Here is a 22,438-nt window from a genome sequence, read left to right as displayed (position 1 = left end):
GCACATAGGATATCACATAGATAATACATAAATAATATAGGGATAGAACCAGGACTTGAAATCAGATTTTTTGGCTTCAAATTTTGTGTTCAATTTATTATGCCATCGTTAGTATATTTGAATCTGCAGTGACTAATACCTCTACATCTTTTTCATATGAATTGTAGTCAAAGTACATCCTTTACTAACTATATTTGTGTAGTTGAGGTTTTGTTTTTTTTTAACCAAAATGGAGACCTAGACAATATCTCCAGCACATGTTATCTCTCTATGGAAAAATAAAGATAAGAAGGAAGTACTTTAGAATAAGTGAAGAACTTCATTAGCTTAAATCCTCATTAAATTTCATCTTGTCACATTTGGCCCATTGTTCTAGCTTAATTCATTTTTTTTTCCTGACGCCTTACTCTGTCAACCAAACTAGTAGCAATCTTTCCTATTTTACTGAAATGCCTGATCGTGGCTTTAAAAAAAGAAAATCTTACCTTCCTTCACTCTGCACACTTCCAGATATACTGTTCTTATCATTTGAATTTCCTGACTTGCATCTTCTTTCTATTTGTTCCACAGACAGTTTAGAAGTAGAATCTGCAGGTGATACATGCTCTGCCACATTATTTTCTCTTGTTTTCTGACTGCAGGATTCATCTGCTCCCGTTTCTCTCACAGATGTTTCTGGGGACGTTTTGATTTCTGTCAAAGTCTCTTGTCCTAAGTAATCGTGGTTAGCAATCGCTACTGCAGATATTCCATGATTTGCTGAAGCTCCTGTACTGGTTCCCATAGATTTGGAAATTACTTTTAGTTTATGTGAACTTGATTTGTAGTGCTTCTTTTTATGTTTAACTTTAGAATTGTGTTTTAAGAAAAATTCACAAGATTCTTGCAGCACTCTTCTGCTCTCACTGATGGGACTAAAAAAAAAACCCAGGAATAGTATTAATTTTGTAAATAAACATTAAATATTTTATAAAGTCATAAAATAGTACATATATCTTGTATCAGGAAATTCAATGCATTCAAAGTGCCTAAAATATTCAGATAACAGTACAAATAATCTATAAAATCCCGGATTACAAATATAGTTGATATCCTTTATTGAAGGAATACAGTCTTGGTAAGTATATTAGAGAACATCAGCGAAGCAAAATCTCAATTCTGCATAGATTATTGACTTTGTCCATACGTTGGAGGATCTAGTAAATTAAGCTGGTGAGGGCAATAAGAAGATGAGACTGGTAAATTGTAAACTGGCCAAAAAAAAAAAACCCAACATCCAAACCTAGAATCAATTTATTAAAAGCCAAATAAGCAAACCAATATTAATGAATCTTCAGAATGGCATTTAGAAAAGTCAAGAAATATCATGGAGTGAATAAGCTATATTAGTGGTCTCTGTTTTCAAAGTTAAGAAAACAAAAAAAACTATTAGCAAATCAAGATTTCATTGATTTTGACTCACTAACCTGGAATTTCTAAAACTCACAGAACTGAAAGGGACCTCAGATGTCATTTGTCTTATAAGCTATTGATAATATTCCCAAGAGGGTATTCAATCTCTGCTTTAATAAACCTCTAGTTGGTTATGAAGAACTCCACTAACACATTTTATTTTTAGACACTTCAAAATGTTGGAAAGTTTTCTCCTATTTTGAATTAAAACCTTTTACTCATGACACTTAATTTTATTCTTTAGAGTCCAGAAGTCCAAGTCTAATCCTTCTTCCACACAATAAACCCTTATGGGCTATCTCTTCCTCACCATGCTAAACTTTACTAATTCCTTCAACCCATCTTTATATAGCATGGTTTTTAGTGTTCTCAAAATCCTGGTTACTCTCCTTTGGGTATATTCCTGCTTGTTGATACCTTTCAGAAGTGAATAGGATACTATAAATTTCTAATTATTATTTCTAATTATAACATTTCAAAAGGAAACTAGCAGATCCTCAGTGAGGAAAGTTTTAACAATTTACTTACAATTCCAAGTATACTTCCTTGTTCACTTTAGGATTCTTGTATATATTAGCCTAAATATACAATTTCATTCTCCCCTATCATTTAGGAAACTTTACTATGTCTTCTAAGACACAAGACAAAATACCCATTTGAGTGCTATACCCTGATTCTGTCCTGTAAAGGAAACAGTATTTGTAAAGCTTTTGTTATCTTGACAATATCCCTAATATTATCTTGAGATGCCTCTTCCTATATGAGATAAAAAATTTTGCCAAGGCCATACAGACTTAAGCTATAAACCAAGGGACCATTTGACAAGACCATTGATAAATCAAAAAGTCAAAATGTCCTCAAAAGAACATCCAGAAGTAGAAAATAATCAATAACATCACATCTCTCTAATGATTAAAGCACTGGAAAGTCCAAAACAGAGATCAAGAAGTGAGGCTCATAAATAAGACCCTGTTGAAACCTGTCTTTTTTCATGGATTAAGAGTCATTCAGTATTGATTGGCTAAAGACAGTTATATATTACTCTAATTAGGACCAGATAGACATGGAATGAAATATGTATGTATCCTTGTGAAACAACAAAGACATATAATAAATAATAAGTGTGTGCATCTCTGTGCTACTGAATTCAGTATTTGTTACTGAGTAGATCTGAATTGAACATCATATTTGTCTTGGAAGATCTTGACATTGTAGTTGCTCATCATAAAAGTGCAATTTAATCTTTGTCACCTTAAAACCATGAGAGCAAAGAGGGATAATCACTTGCCTCATTCTGAACATTTAACATAATTTAAGGTCATCTTTTTTGACTGCCCTATTACACAGTTAACTTATATTCAATTTGCTAGCAGATCAGTTCTTTTTCCTATAACCTGTTTTCTTCCAAGTATTTGTACAGTTAAATTTCCACTTCTATGTCAGAAGTGGGGATATATGTAAAGTGTAACACTTGGGTTCAGGGACCAAACATATATTTAAGATAAGAAAGAAAAGAAATTTAGTTATCTGAAAAACATCTAGGGTTTTTAGTAAATGAAAAGCTAAATGGGCCAACAGTGTAATATAGTAATCAAAAGAAGCTAACATGGTTCAAAGGTACATTAAGAAAATATTAGATAGACTTGGTATAAAGCAAAATGTTTAGAATTAGAGTTAATTATTCTAAACAGAAAATCTAAGGGAGGAAGCAAACTACTCTTAGGTCAGTGGGACTGTTCAAGTCTTGTTTCTAATAAATGCTGACTTATGTTTCCCTGATCAAATCATAAATTTTCAGTACCCTTTGTAACTTTCTAAGATTATAATTTGCAGAACAATTGTTGACCTATAAATATTAGAAATAGTCTCACTGAGTTTCACAATGATATCATAGATAGAGATCATAAATGATCACTGACTGATAGGATTAAAAGATCTCAAGCTAGAAGGTTGTCTATTCCAATCTTGACCTTTACAGAGGAACAAACCAAGAATTTAATTGTCCATATCAAAACAAAATACAGCTCTCTAAAATTAAAATAGGCTGCCTTAGGAGTTCCTGGAAATCTACAGGTAAAGGCTGTAATAACAACTAGTAATACTGCAATAGATTCTAAGCATCACATTTTATAAATGACACCAAATTATACTAATAAGCTAGATAAAAGATTGGCAACTGAGAAAATGCAGTTGGATATGTGTAGACACTGGAAAAAAAGTTGGACTACAAATGAACAGGAATAGGACAGCTGGTTGGTTTGCTTTTGAGAAAACATATAAGGCTTTTAATGATCTCCTTTCCCTGAAACAAAGATTCTCCTGGGAATCAAGTAATATAGTTTTCAGAGAATTAACGATATGATTATACAAAGGACAATGGAGACAAATATGGTGAGTTTGAATATGTTGTGATGCTTTATCAAAAAATAGCATAAAAGATACTACAAAGAGGTATTACTAGAAAAAGAGGCAGAGACAACGATGTAGTAAGAGCAAAGGACAACAGTAACTTACTGATAGCCCATATATACTCCACTGATATCCCTACAATGACAAAAATTCAAAGGAATACCACAAACACGATGTGTGGATCCTTTCCCCTAACAAGTGATGGGAAAATGTGGACAAGAGTCAGAAGGTGAAATGGTGTGGATAGTTTTGGACCTGCATATTTGAAAGGAATACCACCATTTATGAGATAATCAATGTATGACATTTAAGAAACTATAGGTGCCAAAGGAAATGCAAAAGAATAAAAATATTTGTACCCAGAGCCCCAGACACCTTTGTTATGTAATAAAGGGTAGGAAATATTAAAGTGGTACAAATAATTTGGTCCTACTAATTTTTTATGTATATGTCCTTCAATAGTATCTGTGAGTCTTAGGAACATCACAATGTCACTCCAGTCTCCTGGCTGTGATATAAGATTGTGGAAGTGTAACTAAAAAGATTAAATCTGGAAGAGTGGTATAGAGGGCCGGAACTCTGAAAAGGTGTACTTGAATCAAGGATAGCAGAGTACTTATAGTTAAGCACCTACACAGTGTGAGATAATGGTCCTCTAAACATATACTTAATGTGATGTGGTGATGTAATGGCTCTTCTAACAGTTGTTCAGTATGCTGTAGTGATGTAATCATACTGTATTTAAAGGAGTCTCAGATACAGAAGACTCTCTCAGCCACAGCCACAAGAAAAGATGCCAGATTCCAGAATCCGAATTCCATCTTTGACCAGCCACGTGGTGGCTCTCCTGCCTTCTTCACTCCTCCACTAAGTCCAAGGACTAGGACTGATCCTGAGGTACTCCAGAAAGCTAGTCTGACATTATAGAGTGGGTAGGCCTGACATAAAGAATTCATATGTGTTGATGATACCAATTTAAAAGCTACTAAAAAACTTTTCAAGTTATCTCAAAGAGGGGAAGATTTCAAAAGAATGGCAAAGAATACTGATAGTTTTAAACCAAAAAATGTGACAAAAATCTCAACTTCTGACCCATATACTTAATTTTTCCTCTGTAAAACCTTTATGAGAATAATATATGCATATATAAAGGGCATCCAATGAAAATGAGAAAGGATGGTTTTTCACAGATGGTTTTCCACAATAGACTACACCTTCCTAGGTACACAAAAAGACTGAGAAATACAATCAAGAAAAACTTCTGTGGTAATTTAAAAAATAACATTGGATTCAATGGAAGAAAGTGCTGTCTTCAAACTAAATGTTTGACATGCATACATTAAGATCATACAAGATTTGAGAATATAAACTATAGAGATAACTTTGTAAAAATCCTGAATACGAACATCAACTCAAGTAAAAATTAGGGAGATACCTCACCACAGGGATAAACCAGTGTGATAAAGCACTTTAGAATTGATTTTAGATTTGGATTTAGAATTGGAACCAGCCCAACTGCTATGAAATCTATTCCATTTTATTGAGAGGAAAAGTGAGATTCAAACCACTCCATTATCTTTGCCAAGAAAATCTCAATGGGGTCTTAAAGAATCAGACATGACTGAAATAAATGAACAACATAAAAAGTGAATTCCTGAGATTAGCCTTAAGTTGCATTGATAGCAAGAAGAGACTCTAGATTCAAACCTAGGTTCTCTGACTTCTAAACTACAGGATTTTTCCCAATGTATCATACTACAGGCAGGGCCAGATCACATTTGGAATATTGTGCAGAACTTTTTAAAAAGCCAGGTTATTTCCTGCTACAAATATTCATCTTTTTAAGTAGCAATACTACTAGTAGTAATACCATATGGGAAAATAAAGGAATGCTTCAGTCTTAGAAGAATCATAATTATAGGTAATTCAAATGGCAATAGAAAACATAGTGGGTACTGGTTCCAGTTATGTTGCCAATGATAACTTGTATAGAGAAGTGATATAAAACATGAACAGAGAGGAAGTGATCATGTAGCAGAAGTAAAAGACAACTTGAATACTAGACTGATACCCACGATATGGTAAAAGACCCAGAAGTTACTTCCAGGTAACTGGGCAAAATATTCATGGAATATATAAAAAAAAAGCAGACAAGAATTAGGATGAGAGATGTAGATGGAAGGTATCCTCCTCCAATGACAGAAGCAGTATTCAGATCAAAGAGATAGCAAAACTAAAGTAAAAGTCACTTGCATTCTGAATTCAAACAATAAATATTTGAGGATCTATTATATGGAAGTTATTGTGCTACTTTGGATTTTAGCTATATTAACATATTTTCATAATTTATTGACATACTGGCACTATGACCATGAAAAAAGTTATTTAACTGAAGTTCCCTCTAAGTTACAGATGAACTGCTGACTTGTGTAGGTGGAAGGGATTTCCATACCAGAAGTCACACAGATAAAACATAGATCCAAACAATTTCTCCTAATGTAACTTTTCATTGCAAAATCACCTATTCAACCTTAATAGTAAATTGAAGAATACGGGGCTGGCAAACTGGGTTATTTTTAATTCAGAAAACATGATTACTAAGTTCTAGCTTAGCATTAATATATGTTATGTTAATCCCCAAACTATATTTTTATTTTTATTGTCTCCCTCAGCAAAATGGTGACAGTATATAGCAGTATTTCAACATAATAAATTATTCTGATAAAAGAAAACATGACTTACAAATATACTCAAATGAATTATGTATTTCCAAAAGAAACAACTAATTCAAAATTCCATAAGGCAAAAGTTGAAATTAAGAAATTATGGTTTATCCTTTTTCTTTTTTGGCATTTCCCCCCTGAATATCAATGAGCTTCCATACTTATGAAGGACACTAAGTCTTGAAAACATAATTTTCATTAATTTACCATAATGTACATTAGAGGAGTCAAATTACTGCCTACTGCAGCAAGCAGGCAAATTTACTCAATGCTTATCTGAACCAAACTACAATGTAATTGGGAAATTTTTAACAAAACAAAATTATAATGTAGATAATGTTAATTTGCTGTTATTTGAGTCAAGATGCCATTTGTAATCTACTTCTAGTTTGTCACCACTGACACAGATGGTTTCTTTTGCTTATATTTTTATTTGCTTTTCAAACTGGCAAAAGTAATTTTAGATTTAGTAGACTACCCACCAGAAGGGCAAAGGACTTGCCTAAGGTCACACACTTCCTGATTACAACACTGGCCCTTCTAGTCACTCTGCTATGTTATATTATACTATGTTAGATTCTATAATTTGAAGATATTAAGAAGCACTGAACAAACATAAATAAAGCATATGTTTTTATTTTTTCCCCAAATTTTAAGTATCTAAGTAAATAGCATTTTTAAAGTATATTTTCTTTTTGAAAATTTTCTTCAATGAAATTTTTTCATCTCAAAAAAAGGACTTTACTGGTTTTACAAAAGCATGTGAAAAAAGCTAATTCATACTTTTAGATTATTACAATAAGTAGGTTATTCCAATTAACCCAAAAATAGGTAATATTATTGTATTTTTATAGAATAAGATAAGCCAAATGAAAAAGCACTGTGAAAATACACACAGCTGGTCTTTAGTGAGGGGAAGGTTTAACAAAATAATAAGAAAGAACTTAATTAAGAAAACATTTCACAGTCAATATATTTTGGTAGGAACAGTGACAACAGACTCTGAGAGTGCCACGGATATCTTAATACATATTTAAATAGAATTCTAATGGAGACAGTGAATCAGTTATAGTGACATAGAAAACAAACACTGTATGAATCTCTCATTTGAAGTTTTATAACAAATGTCTGTTAACAACTGTTATAATTAATATTAAATCAAAATTTCTAATTGACATTAACTTCCATTCCTCAATTGAGTGCCCACTAACTTCAGATAATATGTAATACAGGAAAACTCCAGAACAATAAAAACATTTTATGGTCTCTTGATGTTTGCTGTAATTTGTTCCAGGGTTTCTTTTGATATTCTGCTTAAATGCTATCTTTAAATAAGGCCTTTCCTGATCTAACTAGCTGCCAGTGCTGTCTTCCCTTTTTGAGATTAACTCCCATCTACTCTGTAATTACCTTGCATTTATCTAGGTATTCTTCATTTTTCTCCCTTCCCCATTAAAATGTGAGCTCCCTGAGGGCAGGAACTATGCATTAGAGAACACAGTAAATACTTAATAAATGCTTGCTGACTAGCTGCCAATCTGCACACTTCAATATACAAATTTAACTATTTCACATTTAGCTATTAAAATACATGCACACAAAAAATTACATTTAAAAAATTTTTTAAAATAGTATCTCTTACTCTCTCTTGCGATTTCTGTTGAAAAAACTGGCCCATTCTGTGCAGGTCTTTTTGCTTCCCACCCAAAAGACTGCAGAGATCCCAACAATCAGTGTCATCAGATATTTTATCATAAACAATGCCAATTCTGGACGTGCTAATGCTTTTGCCTAATGAAGAAAATAAAAATGAAATTAGTTTTACAGTATTGCTTTTTAAGGGGTATAAAAGCTTTAGATAAAATTTAGCTATAGAATTAAATTATATTTAACATGACATAATAATAGCACCTAGCTAACAGGGTTGTTGTTGCAAGGATAAAATAAGTTTTTGCAAATTTTTAAAAATTTTTGCAAACCTTAAAGGTCTAAGTACTAGTTATTATTATATAAAACAATGTTATATTCATTATAAAAGAAAAAGTACATGGGTTAAAAAGAATTTAAAGCAAAATAAGATTCTTTATTGAATTTATAATCAAACTAACAAGGAAAATAATATCTATCAAATATAGTGCTTCAAGAGAAAAAGGTTGGAATCTACACTAAAAAAGCATTATAACATTATCTGTTTTCCATTTCAATACCTTCTTCCTCCTTTTTCTGAAGGCTACATTTGTAGTACCTGAAATATGTAGCTCTTTGAATACATTTGGTTAATTCCTATTTTACCACTGTTTTGTGTGTGTGATGGTTTTATTGTAAAATCAGAGAAAAGAAATGGGCATATCTTCTGTTATAATTCCAAGTTCACAATTTCATCATAACCTACCTGTTCAAATTTTTAGTCACTGAAAAACCAAATAAGATCAGGAAGAAAATAAATCAAGTCATATAATATAATATGCCTATTCTAGGTTTTCTACCTCTAGTTTACTTCTCTGTCTTAAGAGGTGTGATTTACCAGATCAGTCTATGGATTATAGATAACACATGTCTTAATACTGATACTTAGCAAGTGAAAGTTTAAAAGTGAACCAGTTTAGAAGAATTAAACAGAAATCGAAATCCTGAATTTTTGCTCCTGTGGTAGAGTTTAAATTTTTAGCAGAAAAAGTATTTCCCTTCAATTTATACAAAAGGCTGAAGAACATATAGTAAAATCCACTCTTAACACATCATATGGATTTGGTGGTGCCGAGAATTAAATCACAAACTCCAAACCATATGGTAAAATCCAATCATAATTTGGGTTGTCTAAATGCAAGTATTAGCTATGTTTGCCATAAATGTGTTTATCCATTAGCTAAATGGCACCATGGCTGGCAAATTATTTATTATATATTAATTCCTATTTAGGAAGGAAGGAAACAACAATATATTAAGTATAATATCCTTAAGGCACAGTGCTAAATGCTTTATAAATATAATCTCACTGGATCTTCACAATACCTGGGGAAGTAGGTACTACTACTATTCCAATTTAAAACTGAAGGAACTGAGGCAGACAGAGATTAAATGACTTGCCTAAAGTCATATGGATAATAAGCATCTGGGACTGAATTTGGATTTGGTTTTTTCTTGACTCCAGGCTAAGTACTATATCTAATGTCTCTTGGAAGTTATTTAGCCCAGCTCACCTCCACAAACTGCTTGATTTAAAAGACTATGTTTTTGCTTGTTTAATATTATAATTACTTTAATACGCCTAGGACTTAAGTTTTATTGATACAGTGACTGCCTTCACTGAGGCAAATTACAACCCCTCCCATGGACCTAAATAGGTGGTATTAGTTGCCAAGACTAAAAGCACTATATGGCCTATATTGCTAGGCCATCCCTTAGAATGTAACTAAGAAGGTCCTCAGATGATAGGGCCCATATACAAAGCTACAGTGCCTTGTTTAGCAAAAATTGCATTTCATGGACAAAATCTTCAAGAATTCAGGACAACTTTCTATCAGAAAGCATCAGAATAGGATTTCAATGGGAGAATATTATTATGTGCTATAAATGATTATCTGTTAAAGTCTTACACTGAGGTTTCACTAAGTAATGAAGATGACTAAATCTTTAAAGACTATGCTATTTGGGATATTTGGTCTGCTATTTTGGATATCTGGGTCTGGAAACTGGGAAGGCTTTGGTTATAAGCTCAGTAATTGATGAACTTCATGCCTATCATTTGGGATCCAGCCTAGCTTCACTGAGTGAGGTAGAATCTGGCTTCACCAAGTGGTAAAAGACTTTTGTCCACTGAAATTTACACCTGATGAACTGTGGTAGGCTCATGGACTGCATCAATGGAAGGAGCACCGATACCACTGAAATCATGAGTGTTTTGAAGCATCCAAGCATAATAATAAATAATAAAGAGAGAAGAATATATATGGTGTCACAAAAGTCTCAATTCAATTTTCAAGTAGCTCAAAGCTACAATGAGATTTTTGGAACACTATATAAGAATTGTTGCCATATGAAATAAGTTTCTATGAAAAACATTGTAAACAACTATTCGTACAGAACTGTATTATATTAGAAATGTAAAATCCTTATATCTTTTTTTTTTTTTTTTTTTGAGGCAATTAGGGTTAAGTGACTTGCCCAGGGTCATAGAATAGGAAGTGTTAAATGAAACTAGATTTGAACTCGGGTCCTCCTGACTTCAGGGCTGGTGCTCTATCCATTGCACCACTTAGCTACTCCTAAAATCCTTATATCTTAAAAACACTAATCTACAACTTTTATAAGCAAATTTAACCAAAATCATAAGTTTTTTTTAAAAGATTGCAAGCTCTATAAGGATAGGGATCTTGTTCTGTTTAAATTCTTTATCCTCACTGCCTAATACAGAGTTTTACATTCTTAATCAGTGTTTGTTGAATAAATGGAATTTAAAGAATGTTGAAACCATGTTTTATTTCAAATGGCATATGTAGCCTGTTAGAAAAATACAGATTGATTTAGTCATATTTCTATTAAAATTATGTTTTTGAAGAATATTTTATGAGAAATTACAAGTTGACAAATGAAATTCACTAAGACCACAGTTAAAAGAGAAATACTTACTGATGCTTTTTATTGAATGAAAATTCAAAATTAACTTACACCTCTCTCTGCAATTGACTACTCTGTGTCTACCCTCACCTACTGTACCCAACCATCAACTTTTCCTTATCTTTCAAACCAGGTATCAACTTTTGACTCTCTATCCTTAATCAAACCAACCAGTTTGCCTTTGAAACTCAATTACCAATTTTTAATAAGAACTTCTCAATGTATAAATTTACATCTCTAATGAGTGCAAAAACAGGAGATGAAACAATGTAACCCTGAAACTGTGCTTTAAGTAATACAAAAGTATTATTAGTGATACTGAATTTCCTAATTGAATATAATTAAATATCCTCAACAAACAAAATTACATTTCAGTGAACATAATCTTCTATTTAAAATAATCTACATGGTTGTTTTTACCTGATGGGGACATGGGATATGGTATCGATGGCAATGGTCAGAGACCCAAGTTGTTTCCCAGGTAATCCTGTATATCTGCTCATAGACATAACATCCAAGAAGTGTCACTAATGGAACAAGGTACAAACCACTGAAGACTCCAATTCTAATCATAAATTTCTTGAGTTTTTCTTGGTTTCTTCCATCATGCTGTATAACTTGCCGTACATGATTTAAAGAAATGATGCCAGCTAAAAGAAGAGACAATCCAACAAACACACAAAGGCACAGAGGCAACAAAACAAAGTATCGAGAAGCATATAGGTCGTAAAGGCCAACAAAACAAACACCACTGATGTTGTCCCCTTCAACTTTGTTCATAGCTAGTAACATAACTGTCAAGAAACCAGGCATCCCCCAGGCAACTGCATGAAACCACACAGCCTTTTGTTCAATCGCTTCACAACTCCACTTTCTTCCTGCAGCTAAGAACCAAGTAATGGTAAGAATCACCCACCATACAGTGCCTGCCATTGTGAAAAAATACAAAAGCATAAAGAGAACAGTACAAGCCTTATTTTGGGAACCCAAAACAACTGTTTCACCAAGTTCTAGTTTTTCATCTGCCTTATTACAGGCTGTGCTATTGCCTAGCAAAAATCCAATAAAGTACATTAATGATACAATGCTGTAACAGACAGAATAATATATAATTGGTCTTTCTGGGTACCTAAATCTTTTAACATCAATTAGAAAAGTCAGGAAGGTGAACAAAGTTGCACAAAGGCAAAATATTGAAACAATTCCAATGAAACTTTTTGCAAATTCCAATTCATCATTTTTGAAATACATGTTAGGGCATGGAGGCGCACAATGGTCAATTCCAAGAAATTTGTAGCCTTGTCCACCAGATGTCTTCAGATGCCTTGGACACCAAAATCCATAATCTCTTTGAACCTGTTCTGGTGTTTTCGGTGGGTCATGAAACTTGGTAGTAAGATCGGAAGCAACTGGAGCAGTCTCATCACAATACTGCAATCTGCATGAATTATATAACTTGTTAAAATGAACTTCAACTATTCCAAAGACTATATCCTTTAATACAAATATTTTTGAAACTTAAAAAACATGCTTGTGTGTTTCACAACTTGGGGAAAGCATATGAAAATAATCACAGAAAAAAAAATTTAACATCAATTAAAATTTTTATCACAGCAAAGATGATACTGTCTAAGAATAAACATTACAAATATATATTGGGAAAAATGGCACATTTATGAATTATTTTCTTTTAAGCACTTGAGAAAATGCTGCCACTAGGCTTAATCCCCAAGAAGGTTACTGACAAGAGAAAAGTTTCCAATATACATCAAAATAGTCACACTAGCACTTTTTGTAATAGCAAAGCTTTGGAAACAAACTAAGTGTCCATTCACCGGGGAATGGCTAAGCAAACTATGGTACATAGATATAAAAGAAAATTACTACTACATACATGTAGTATATGCCAAAAAACAGCAAATATACAAAACAAAATCCATAAAGCCCTTTTATATATTGCATGAAACAACAGACAAGGTAGAAAGAATCAAATAAATAACAAGAAAAATGTTGTTGCTCTTGCTTCCTTTTGAGTCTCCTTTAGTTCAGACTCTTTGTTTTTATTCTCCTCCTTTTTTTCCTATAATTTTGTCCATATTCCACAACTTGCTATTCTATAATGGAGCAAGAAATTATCTTGAGAATGAATATGCAATTAATTATCTAAATGGTCACAAATAAACAATGTGAAATAGTAGCCATCAGCTTTGGACAAGTAAAAATAATATAGATGCAATCTAGCTTTTCTTCATTTATATAATTAATCTGTCACAAACCTTAAGTTCAGTTAGGGCTAGTCATTAGCAATAAAATACAGTACTTATCAGTTAAAAATAATACCCTATGTTGGAGGGGATGTGGGAAAACAGGGACACTGATACATTGTTGGTGGAATTGTGAAAACATTCAGCCATTCTGGAGAGAGATTTGGAACTATATTCAAAAAGCTATCAAACTGTGCATACCCTTTGATCCAGCAGTGTTACTACTGGGCTTATATCCCAAAGAGATTTTAAAGAAGGAAAAGAGACCTGTATGTGCAAGAATGTTTGTGGCAGCCAAGAATGTTCTATGGCCAGAAACTGGAAACTGAGTGGATGCCCATCAATTGGAGAATGGCTGAATAAATTGTGATATGAATAAATGGAATATTATTGTTCTGTAAAAAATGACCAGCAGGATGATTTCAGAAAGGCCTGGAGAGACTTACATGAACTGATGCTGAGTGAAATGAGCAGGACCAGATCATTATATACTTCAACAACAATAGTATATTATGATCAATTCTGATGGATGTGGCCCTCTTCAACAATGAGATGAACCAAATCAGTTCCAATAGAGCAGTAATGAATTGAACCAGCTACACCCAGTGAAAGAACTCTGGGAGATGACTAGGAACCACTAGATAGAATTCCCAATCCCTCTTATTTTGTCCGCCTGCATTTTTGATTTCCTTCACAGGTTAACTTTATACTATTTCAAAGTGTACAGCATTTTTTGGTAAAAATTTTTTGTACAGCAAAATAACTGTTTGGACATGTATACATATATTGTATGTAATTTATACTTTAACATATTTAATATGTATTGGTCAACCTGCCATCTGGGGGAACAGGTGGAGGGAAGGAGGGGAAAAGTTGGAACAAAAGGTTTTGCAATTGTCAATGCTGAAAAATTACCCATGCATATATCTTGTAAATAAAAAGCTATAATAAAAAAAATTTTTTAAATAAAAATAATACCCTACCTGCTGCATTCAAGTTCTTCAGGCCACGTGATCCCAAAAGTATCAATTAATTGTTTACAATCAGAGTATACTCTCTCACAAAATTTTCGACAAGGAGGAACCACATGAATTTGCTCAGTGCAGGCTGGCACAAAAGCATTACAGAGGAAAATGTCAACTTCGGGAGAACAATGCAGATTTGCTAGAGGGAGAAAAGGCTTTTAACAAAAATAAAAAGATCTAGTTAGAAATTCTTTTAAAGATGCACTTAATACTGTTTAAAGTAATCTTTAACTTTTTCTCTTTATGTAATTGTATTTTAGAGATGACACATTTACTTAACTCTCCTTTAATTCAATAACTACACTTTGTATAATTGCTTGCACAAATGGAACATTTTGTTATTTTTCAGCCAGCCACTCTATTCTTGCTGAGAAAAAAAGGGAAAAATATGTATAATGAACTATTTATTTTGAAATGTAGAAAGAAGAGGAAAACAGGGCTGAAAACCCTATCTTTGGACTGGATGAAGTAGGTGTATTCTGCTTGAAAATGAAAAAATTTAGGGAGAATGGGACAGATGTTGCAATTATTTGAAGAGTAGTAAAGCTGAAAGCAGTAGTTCAGGTTTGTTTACATTAGTCCCAGACTTTAATGTAATTCAAAGAATTGTCATTAAACAGGCACTGACAGATAATAGGTTTAAAAGACATATAATGATATCCAACTTGGCCCTTATTGAAAGTTTACAATCTAGTTGGTTAAAAACTTTCCCATAAATTCAGTGAGGTAAAGCAAAGATTTCCCCATATTCTACTATGATTTATTCTAGAAATAGTAGGGTAGTAATAAAACAAGAGAAAGAAATCAAAGGCATAAATATCAGTAAAGAAAAAACAAAATTATAGCTATTTTTAGATGACATGATGGCTTAATCTAAAAAAAAAAAACCTCCAGGAAATTAGGAGAAATAGATTAATAACAACAATAAATAGCTATTTAACATTTACATAGCACTCCAAGTTGTGTAAGGTTCTTATCTCATTTGACCCTAACAACAATTCTGGGATAGAGGTGATATTATTCCCAAATTTATAGATAAGGAAAGTGAGGATGATACTGATAAAATGACTTAGCCCAGAGATCAGAGAGCAAGATAATGGGGAGTTGAAGATGATACCTAGATTGCTAGCCTTGATGACTGGAAGGATAGTGATATTTTTGACAATAACAGAAAAATTGTTACATTATAGTCAGGACATATGTATATGTGTATATATGAAAGGACCCTTTGAAAAGCCTACATCCCATTACCTTGAAGTAGAGAAATGAATGAAAAACCCCAAATGCTATCTTCATGCAAAATCTTATTCTCCCTTACAACTCAACTGGATGTCAGGCTTGGTTGACACAAGTATCTGCAAAGAGACTAACAAAGTGCTTTCACTACCTTCTTAGAGAGTTCCAATAGTAGCAGTTTGGAACCTCAATTCTGCTTTGAAGCACTAAACAATCTTTCATTAATCTCTAGAAAGGAAATTTTCTGATTAAATCTCTATTGGGGAAAGATTCTGGGAAGATGACTGAGTAGATTGGTAAATTTCAAGCTCTACTGAGTTCCCCCACAAATAAAACAAATTTGTATTTCAGGGGGAACACATACCAAAGAAAAATCAAGAAAGCTTGGGGCAGAACAAGGGTGCTCCAGGCACAACCCAAGATGATCAGAAAAAAGACAGGGGGAGGGGAGATCTTTCCCAGTCTGGGGATTAACTAATGTGAAATGCAAATACCTCTGGGTTAGCTCTGAAGAAACACCAAGTGGGGAGCCCTGAAGCTAACTGGGTTTGGTTGGAGACTCAACAAGAACCACAGAAACGTTTTCCTTTCATGCCGAGTGTGGAGTCGGGGTCTGATTCCAGGAAAATTGAGGGAATCTCATCTAATTAGGAATGCCAGGGCCAGTTATGGTGCAGGGACATGGCCCTGGGTGAGAAGCCAGCACACTTGTTAGTGCAGAAGCAGTGGGGCAGGGACACTGCTTATTGTAAGCACTTACAGGAGTGGAGAGCTTTGGGTTTGGGGTTCCAGGTCAGAGGAGAAAGCTGAAGTGAAGCCTCATCCCCTTATGTCACAATTAGAAGTGTCTATACAATACCTCCTATGGCACAGTGGATAGAATACCAGCCTGAAGTTTAGGACCTAAATTCAAATCTCATCTCAGACACTTAACACTTCTTGGCTGTGTGACCCTAGGCAAGTCACTTAATCCCAATTGCAGGACAGGGAGGAGGAGTAGTAGAAAGAGGAGGAGAAGGGAAAGGGAGAAGGGGGAAAGGGGAAAAGAAGAGGGAAGGGAGGAGGAAAAGAGAGGAGGAAGAAGGAAGGAGGGATAGGAGGGAGGGGGAGGGAGGAGGAAGGGAAGGAGAAGGAAGAAAGGAAAGAAGGGGAAGAGGGGGAGGAGGGGAGGAGGAGATCTTTGGTGTTCTGTAAATTCTGACAGGTCCTGTGTGATCCTATTGTTCTTTGACATTTGAACTGCTTCTTTATGTGTTTGTGGCATTTTTCTTTGCTACAGAAGCTCTGGAGATTATGGCATTTCTAGAACTTCTTGTTTTGGGATTCCTTTCCATGGTAAATCAGTAGATTATTTCTGACTTTATTTTGGCCAATAGATCTGGGCAGTTTTCATTTACAATTTCTTGAAACAGTATATTCATTTTTTTATTATTTTAAGTCATGATTTTCAGGAGCTCAAATGATACTTAAATTATTTCTAACTGATTAGTTTTCTGGATTACTTTATGATGCCAGATCTTGAAATTTCTTCTTTTTTCCTAATTTCTATTTTGTTCTAATATTTCTAGTTTCCTGGAGCCAATGATTTTATGATTGGTGAAGTGGGAAGAACAAGACTTTCCTCTGACCACATCTGTGACATGAGACCTTGCTGTTCCATTTCCTGCTGCTCATGTTCTCTGAGGGAAAAGTGGTGAAGAGCCAGCCAGATGTCCACTTGCACTATTGCAAAGTAACTTCCATCCTCTGCTGTACCCACTAGCCTGATCTCTTGTTTTCTGTAATATATCAAGCTTCTATTTGAGGAAGTGACCTTCTCTCTGATCTCAAACCTTTCATCTCCTGATGAGCCTGTTCCCTAAAGGAAGAGGAAGAAGAAAGATGGTAGGTAATGGGATTTCTAACTCCTGTAGCCAAGGATTGACTTCATTCTCCTGCTTTACTATTTCTTGTCTAATCTTCAACCTTCAGGAGAGGAAAGATGAGAAGTGAAACAGGATGATCATTTGCCTTCTTTTCATTTCCTGCTATACTAGTCTACCTCCTACCTTCTCTGGAAAGAGAAGTTGTGCCTTCCACTCAATGATGAACATATAACCCACACATCTTAGTAATCATCCAAACTCTATTCTCCACTATTCAATTCCTTCTTTCCATCCCCTCCTCAACCCTCCCAAACCAAATTCCCAGCCAACTGCTATCTATCTCTTCCTTTGCCCTCTGGAATATCTATTTCATAAGCAATAAACTTCTTTCCATCTAAGATCTATTACTCTCCTGCTCCTTCCATCAAGATCTACGAAAACCCAGCTTCTCCTAATGAAATAGACTCCCTGGTCACCTTTTCCAATACTGATTGAACTTTAGTCATTTCTCCTGGCTCATCCCTTTCTCCAAAACCACTGCCATTTCCAGTTCTCTCCTTAACTCTGACACTCAGTAATCCTGCCTTCTTTAAGATTCAAGTCAATCACATCATCCATCCAATCAAAATTCTCATAGTTGTAGTTCACAGATCTCCAAGTCACTTCCTTTCCTTCCTCACAGACTTCAATACCTAGATAACTATAGGATCAGTTCTCACACTGACTCCTTATGTAATACATGACAATAAACATTTATTAAACACCTACTATATTGCAAGGATTATACTAAGTGCTGGGTTGCTAAACACTCTGTTCAGAGGCTTAATTCTATCACATTTTACCTTTGGTTATTTTGCAATAGTTTTCAAATTCAATTGAAAATTGATTAAGTGCCTACTATGTGTTGGCAAGTAGCTAAGTATTATTGATGCAAAGATGAAATAAGATATTCTTCCTGATCTGAAGGAACTTTCATTACGGTGGAGAAGTGTTAAGCAGAAAATACAGGGTATACACAGATAAGCATGATGAAAGTGATTTAAAGTAGGAGAAAGGCATTAATATTGACAACTGGGGGATATTAAGGAAGGTTTCACAGAGAAGGTAACATCTAAGTTGAGCCTTGAAGGGAGAAAAGGATTCTGAGAGGCAATAATTAAGAGAGTGTACATGGCAGGCATAGAATGAAACAGAGCAAGAGAAAGCCTTTCTCAGCAGTACGGTATACAACAGCAGCAAAGCAGGGACTTATCTCTATGCATTACTTTGATTTCAAATTATTTTTAGCATGGCTTTTATTGTACTCATTGTTACATACATAAATCTTTAAAGTAATACATTTTATAAGAAATGGTCATAAAAATTTATAGCCAGTAACTTTTCCCCTATCCCTTACAATGATATTCTATTAAAACCATTAGTATGAAAAATAGGAGGCTGATTCTCCAATTGAAAAATGGTCAAAAGATATGAACAGACAATTTTCTGATGAAAAAACTAAAACAATTTCTAATCACATGAAAAGTGGATCACTACTGATCAGAGGAAATGAAAATTAAGACATCTCTGAGATACCACTACACACCTCTCAGATTAGCTAAGATGACAGGAAAAAATAATGATGAATGTTGGAGGGGATGTGGGAAAACTGGGACACTAATACATTATCGGTGGAATTATGAATAGATCCAACCATTCTGAAGAGCAATTTGGAACTATGCTCAAAAAGTTATCAAACTCTGCATACCTTTTGATCCAGCAGTGTTTCTACTGGGATTTTATCCCAAAAAGATCCTATAGAAGGGAAAGAGACCCACATGTGCAAAAATATTTGTGGCAACCGTCTTTGTAGTGGCAAGAAACTGGAAACTGAATGGATGCCCATCAGTTGGAGGATGGCTGAATGAATTATGGCATATGAATGTTACAGAATATTATTGTTCTGTAAGAAACGACCAGCAGGATGATTTCAGAGAGGCCTGGAGAGACTTACATGAACTGATGCTAAGTGAAATGAGCAAAACCAGGAGATCATTATACATGGCAATAAGACTATACAATGATCAATTCTGATGGACATGCCCCTCTTCAATATTGAGATGATTCAAACCAGTTCCACTTGTGCAGTGAGGAAGAGAGCCATCTACACCCAGAGAGAGAACTGTGGGAACAGAGTGTGGAACATAGCATAGCATTCTCTCTCTGTTGTCATTTGTTAGCATTGCATTTTCTTTCTCAGTTTTTCTTTTTCTTCCTTCTTGATCTGATTTTTCTTGTGCAACAAGATAATTGTATAAATATGTATACATATATTGGATCTAACATATTTCAACGTATTGGACTACCTGCCAGCTAGGGGAGGGGGTGCAGGGAAAGAGGGGAAAATTTGGAATGAAAGATTATGCAAGGGTCAATATTGGAAAAATTACCCATGCATATGGCTTTGTAAATTTAAAAAAAAACAACTATTTGCAGGAAGCAGAGCCAAGATGGAGGAGTAAAGGCAGGAACTTGACTAGTCTCTCCCCCAAACTGCTCCAAATTCCTTTAAATAATGACTCTAAATAAATTTTAGAGCATCAAAACACCCCAAAAGATGGAGTAGACCATTTTCCAGCCAAAGACAACTTACAAGCTCAGTAGAAAAGATCTGTGACATTTGGGTGGGAGTGCCAGTGCAGCCCTGGACCCAACCCCAGCCAGGCCTGGTCCAATCTTTGAATCAGCATCAATAACTGATAGCTTCCAGACTCTCAACTCAGAAACACTAAAGTGCACTTGAAAGATCATCAGAAAAGATCTGTGGAACCAGAATGGGACCCCAGAGTGCAATCCCAGCACAAACCCAGCTCTGGCCTTGACCCCAGCTTTTAGCAAGGCAGGACCTCTGAATCAGCAGCAGTGCTGAAGGCTTCTTTATTTCTCAGCCCAGGGACACTAGGGAAGTCTCAAAAGGTCAGTGACAAGCAGTCACTGGTGTGTAGTCTCAGAGAAGGCCAAATCAGGCAGCACATTACATCTTATACAGCATCAGTGGACTTGAACACATCTAACTGTTCCAGGGCAGAAAAGAGTGCTTGTAGTCAGATTCCTAGAAGGATTTCTGAAAACAACTGCACAAAACCTCCAAAGTCTGGGACAATGCACCTTCTACCCTGGAAATAGATTCCTACTTTAATAAAGAGTTAAAAGCACAGTAATAGGCTAGGAAAATGAGTAGAAAACAAAAAAAAAATTCTTACCATTGAAAGTTATTATTATTACAAGGAGGACCAAAACACATCCTCAGAATATAACAAAGTTAAAGCTCCTATATCCAAAGCCTCCAAGAAAAATAAGAAGTGGGCTCAGGCCATGGAAAATCTCAAAATGGACTTTGAAAATCAAGTAAATGAGATAGAGACAGAGAAAAATTAGGGAAAGAATTCAGAGGTGCAAAAAGAAGTACAAAAAGCTAATATAAGCTAATAATATAAAAGCTATAATGCCTTAAAAAGCAAAATTGGCCAGTTGGGAAAGGAGGTACAAAAACTCACTGAGGAAAATAATTCAGAAAATAGAATTCAGCAAATGAAAGCTAATAACTTTATGAGAAATCAAGATATAATAAAGCAAAACCAAAAAAATATAAAATAGAAAAATATGTGAAAATCTCATTGGAAAAACAACTGATTTGAAAAATAGATCCAGAAGAAATGATTTTTAAATTATTGGTCTACTTGAAGGTTGATGATCAAAAAAAAGGGCCTGGACATCATCTTTCAGGAAATTATCAAAGACTGTCCTGACATTCTAGAATCAGAGGGTAAAATAGAAATTGAAAGAATCCACTAATCACCTCCTGAAAGAGATCCCAAAGTAAAACCTCCTAGGAATATTATAGCCAAAATTCAGAACTCCCAGGGCAAAGAGAAAATATTGCAAGCATCCAGAAAGAAACAATTCAAGTATAGTGGAGCTACAATCAGGAAAATACAAGATCTAACAGCTTCTACCTCAAAGGACCAGAGGGCTTAGAATATGATATTCCAGAGAGCAATGGAGCCAGGATGCAACAAAAAAAAAACCATCCACCCAGCAAAATTGAATATAATCCCTCAGAAGAAAATGTGGTCATTCAGTGAAACTGAGGGTTTTCAAGCATTCATGATGAAAGGGCCAAAGCTGAAAGGAAAATTTGATTTTCAAATATAAGACTCTGAAGAAGCATAAATCAGGAAAGTGATGTCACAAGGGATTTATTAAGGTTTATCTGTTTACATTCCTACATGGGAGGATGATACTGGAAACTCATTATAATTTTCATTATTGTGGCAGTTAGGAGGAATATATATAGACAGAGGAGCACAGGTATGAACTGAATATGAAGGGATAATCTTTTTTTTTGAAAAATTATGAAATTAAGGGGTGAGAGAGGAATGTACTGGGAAAAGGGAAAAGTAGACTAGTGCAAGAAAATACTTTTACAGTGAGGGGAAAGAGGAGGAGGAGATGGGGAGTGAACCTTACTCTTATCACAATTGGCTCAAATAGGAAATAACATATATATTCAATAGGGATATAAAAGTCTATCTTAACCTGCAGAACAGGAAGGGAGTGGGATATGAGAAATGGGAGAAGGGTGATAAAATAGAGGGCATATTGAGAGAGGAAGTAGTAAAAAAACACTTTTGAGGAGGGATAGGGCAAAAGAGAGAAAGAATAAATGGAGGGAAATACAATTAGTGATAGTAACTGTAAAAAACAATTTGAAGCAAGTTCCTCTGATGGAATATTATTATTCTCTGGAAAATCATGAGCAGGATGCTCTTAGGAGAAAAACCAAAAACCTGGAGAGTCCTTCCATG

The 22,438-nt window shown here is 34.5% G+C and overlaps 1 protein-coding gene across 3 annotated transcripts in view; it reads right to left on the bottom strand.

Annotated features, from left to right (window-relative positions):
* The window catches only part of FZD6 (frizzled class receptor 6), a 56,541-nt gene that overhangs the window by 12,419 nt on the left and 21,684 nt on the right, over positions 1 to 22,438 (bottom strand). For all 3 annotated transcript variants that reach the window (XM_031947073.1, XM_031947074.1, XM_003760311.4), the window contains 4 exons: positions 14,449 to 14,645; positions 11,622 to 12,639; positions 8,227 to 8,375; positions 486 to 914 (listed from right to left, as the gene is read on the bottom strand). In XM_031947073.1, coding sequence (XP_031802933.1) covers positions 486 to 914; positions 8,227 to 8,375; positions 11,622 to 12,639; positions 14,449 to 14,645 — 1,793 coding nt within the window. The remainder of the gene's footprint in view (positions 1 to 485; positions 915 to 8,226; positions 8,376 to 11,621; positions 12,640 to 14,448; positions 14,646 to 22,438) is intronic.

This window comes from Sarcophilus harrisii, chromosome 1, assembly GCF_902635505.1.
Source record: "Sarcophilus harrisii chromosome 1, mSarHar1.11, whole genome shotgun sequence".
NCBI classification, from domain to species: Eukaryota; Metazoa; Chordata; class Mammalia; order Dasyuromorphia; family Dasyuridae; genus Sarcophilus; species Sarcophilus harrisii.
The sequence above is the reverse complement of the archived record's forward strand: the minus strand, read 5'-3'. Positions and strand labels throughout refer to the sequence as shown.